Source organism: Limulus polyphemus, unplaced genomic scaffold, assembly GCF_000517525.1.
Source record: "Limulus polyphemus unplaced genomic scaffold, Limulus_polyphemus-2.1.2 Scaffold2746, whole genome shotgun sequence".
NCBI classification, from domain to species: domain Eukaryota; kingdom Metazoa; phylum Arthropoda; class Merostomata; order Xiphosura; family Limulidae; genus Limulus; species Limulus polyphemus.
This window is the reverse complement of record NW_013668356.1, coordinates 19,871-22,848: the sequence shown is the minus strand read 5'-3', so window position 1 is coordinate 22,848 and position 2,978 is coordinate 19,871. Positions and strand designations below refer to the sequence as shown.

Sequence of the window (2,978 nt, the reverse complement as noted above, 5' to 3'; positions counted from 1 at the left end):
TCTATTAGATCACATAAACTGAAAATCAATAATCTATTGAAAAATATTTAATATGTGTTCTTGCTATACATTGAAATAAAGCTTTAAAGAAAGGCAGATCAAACCTTTTAGCGTTAAAAAATGGAGGGAGGCTTAGGCAAAGAAGAGGGGCTATTTGCCCTGTCGGTCCCTAATTTTAACCCTTCGTTTGCGGCTTGTGTAAATTTGCCTACCACCCCCTTGCGCAAATATTCGCGAATTTCTACGACGGACCATTCAAAATGTTGCATGCAAAATATTTGCATCATATGATGTCAACCTCAGTCGCCTATGCTAACATCATGTGATGTCGCCCACGGTTGAAGGGTTAAACTAATAAACTAGAAGAATAGCAGTTAGTAAAAGCAACCATTGCCAATTCTTGGACTACTTTTGCTTAACTAACTAGGGGAATCTCGCCGTCACTTCTATAACTCACCCACTGCCCGACGTGCAAAGTGCGTTTATTCGGAAACGGGACCCTCAGCTTCAAAGTACGACACACTAGCCATTAGGTCACGTCTGGCCCAGAGAGCGAGGGTTTACAATATATCGTGATTCAGTGTCTAACCGTAACCCATAGTTTTCATTCACTGAGGTCCATATTCAGGCACCTTCTGGATTTGAAATTGCCAATTCACTTCATAACAAGGTTTTTATTATCATTTTCAGCACAAAATATAGGATTGTTCAATTAAGTGTTTTACGTTATTAGAAGAAGATAAAATACTGTTTATATAAATCCAGCTTGGACTGACGAAAAGAAAAACCTGGCTATCAAAGGTTTGAGGAATAAGTGTGGTCCTATTTCGTTTTAGTCTTCTCTGCAAGTGTATAATTTGAATGAATAAATTACTTATGTATCGCTGGTTGAGTAAAACTGTTTAACGACGGTCCCGCAAATACTTTCTGTACATATCGCATTTTTCCATAGATGGTCCCAAAATTAAAACGTTCACAGACAACATAGCTGCAGACATCGGGGGAGAGGTCTGCCTGAGCTGTGACGCTGATGGTAACCCTAACCCTGAAATAGCGTGGCTGCATGAAGAGTCCAGTAGTATCGTAGGATTTGGACCACAGCTCGTCATCTCAGATATTACACCTAAAAAGGCGGGAAAATACACATGCAGAATCACAGTACCAGGTTTTCCAGAGATTTCGACAGATGTAATGGTCTACATTAAAGGTAATTTCTCTCTTATGACACTCGAACAGTGTTGATATAAGAATATTTAGTGCTTCTTCACCGCTATACCTACTTTAATATTCTATATTTGTTTTACGTATCTCATCTGATATTTCTATCTATAAAAAGACCTTAAAGAGACCTTATGTATTACGAGAGGTGCTTAATTATGAATTTTGTTTTAGTTAATCACAGACACGCTAAACAATATCATCTCAGTTTACTCTGTGCTCCTGCTACAAAAAATTATAAGTCAGTAAATTCGCCAAATTTTCAGCTGGAGACATCAAGGCAGACATGCAGTGACGTATTTTGAGTATCAGAAGGCATATCTCAGCAATAGGTGTAATTTATATAACGTTCAATGTGAATGCTGAGAAATGTTACACTGACAAAAAGAATTACAAAGAAACTAGAAACGTATTAAAGTTGAAAAAAAAGCTACTTTACAATAAGAATATGCATGCAGGCCTTTAAGGCATCACAGACAAATATTGCTTTTAGGTTGGATTTTAACCATGGATGTTATATGGTAAAGCGCCCTCACGCGGTACTGAAGACACACTTCCTTGTGTTCTCGATATTGAGTGTATTACATACTTTTGTTACAGTTTTCGGAGCAGACGTCATTACTTGCCCGTGGCAGGCTTTGAAAAGGGAACCAGAGAAATAATGTTGCAACATTTCAAAGGCAATGGAACGTTTATTTGGTTTACGGACCTTTAGGCAATTTTGATACAAAAAAGTCGCAACTTAAAAAAGAATTTATTATTTTGCTATAAATCAAAAAAATGGCATGCTCTGTTTTAAAAACTATAAATTAACTTTGTGTTAACCAAGAATAAAGTTCGGTATGTTTTTTTTTATATTTTCTTTCTCGTGTGCTAAGCATAAAATATGGTTTAGGTTTCTCTACGGAAATCTGATCTTTTGAACCGACGTGTTCTGACTCCCGAGTTCATCATTCCCTCTATGACACTGACAAATCGTTATGTTCAGCTGCACAGCATTTTATTTGATAGATCCATTAATAGGACCATCACACTAAATTTCTGGTTATTATAGGTTGTGCACGTGTCAGTGTGCGATACGTAAAAAAATCACATTTAGAGTTTTTCTCGAAAGATATACAAACGCTTGAAATATGTTCTATTCAAGTAATGATCTTAAACTATAGTCCTATCCGACAGTTAGAGTACAGTTTGTTTATCTCTGAGCTGAGAGTATATATATCCGCAAGCTTACAGTGCAGTAGTAAACAATAAAATGATCATAAGAAGTAATATTCATTTCCTTTTAAGATCAGCTGAGTAATATCAGCTGTGTACATAAGTTAAAACAACAAATGTGAAGAATTTGTGAGTGAATTAACTCTCATACTTTGATTTTTGTGACGATTAACTCTTTTAACGTAATTTACAAATTCTCATTAAGAGCATTTCACACCTTGTATTAGACAAAGTAAACCAGAGTGTTGCCCATCATTGTCCAGCTTAATATTATAGTAACATCATTCTGGATTATCTGTACAACAACAACTTCATCGAATTCAAGTAGGCGTTCCCTATTTTAACCATTATAAGCTTTGAAATTCAGACGTTTTCATTAACAAACAGAAAACATATATATATATAGAAACAAGCCAGAGTTTATAACATCAATAAGTATTCTGTTTAGGTAATTCTAGACAATATGGTAATAATTTTCACGTGTCTGGATCCGTTTAGTTTGCATCATGTTGACTTTTAAAGTTAATACACAATCTAATCAG

The 2,978-nt window shown here is 35.6% G+C and overlaps 1 protein-coding gene across 1 annotated transcript in view; it reads left to right on the top strand.

The window, feature by feature from the left end:
- Positions 1 to 2,978, top strand: part of LOC106467806 (irregular chiasm C-roughest protein-like) — a 73,189-nt gene that overhangs the window by 58,605 nt on the left and 11,606 nt on the right. The window contains exon 8 of the mRNA XM_022396002.1: positions 953 to 1,207. Coding sequence (XP_022251710.1) covers positions 953 to 1,207 — 255 coding nt within the window. The remainder of the gene's footprint in view (positions 1 to 952; positions 1,208 to 2,978) is intronic.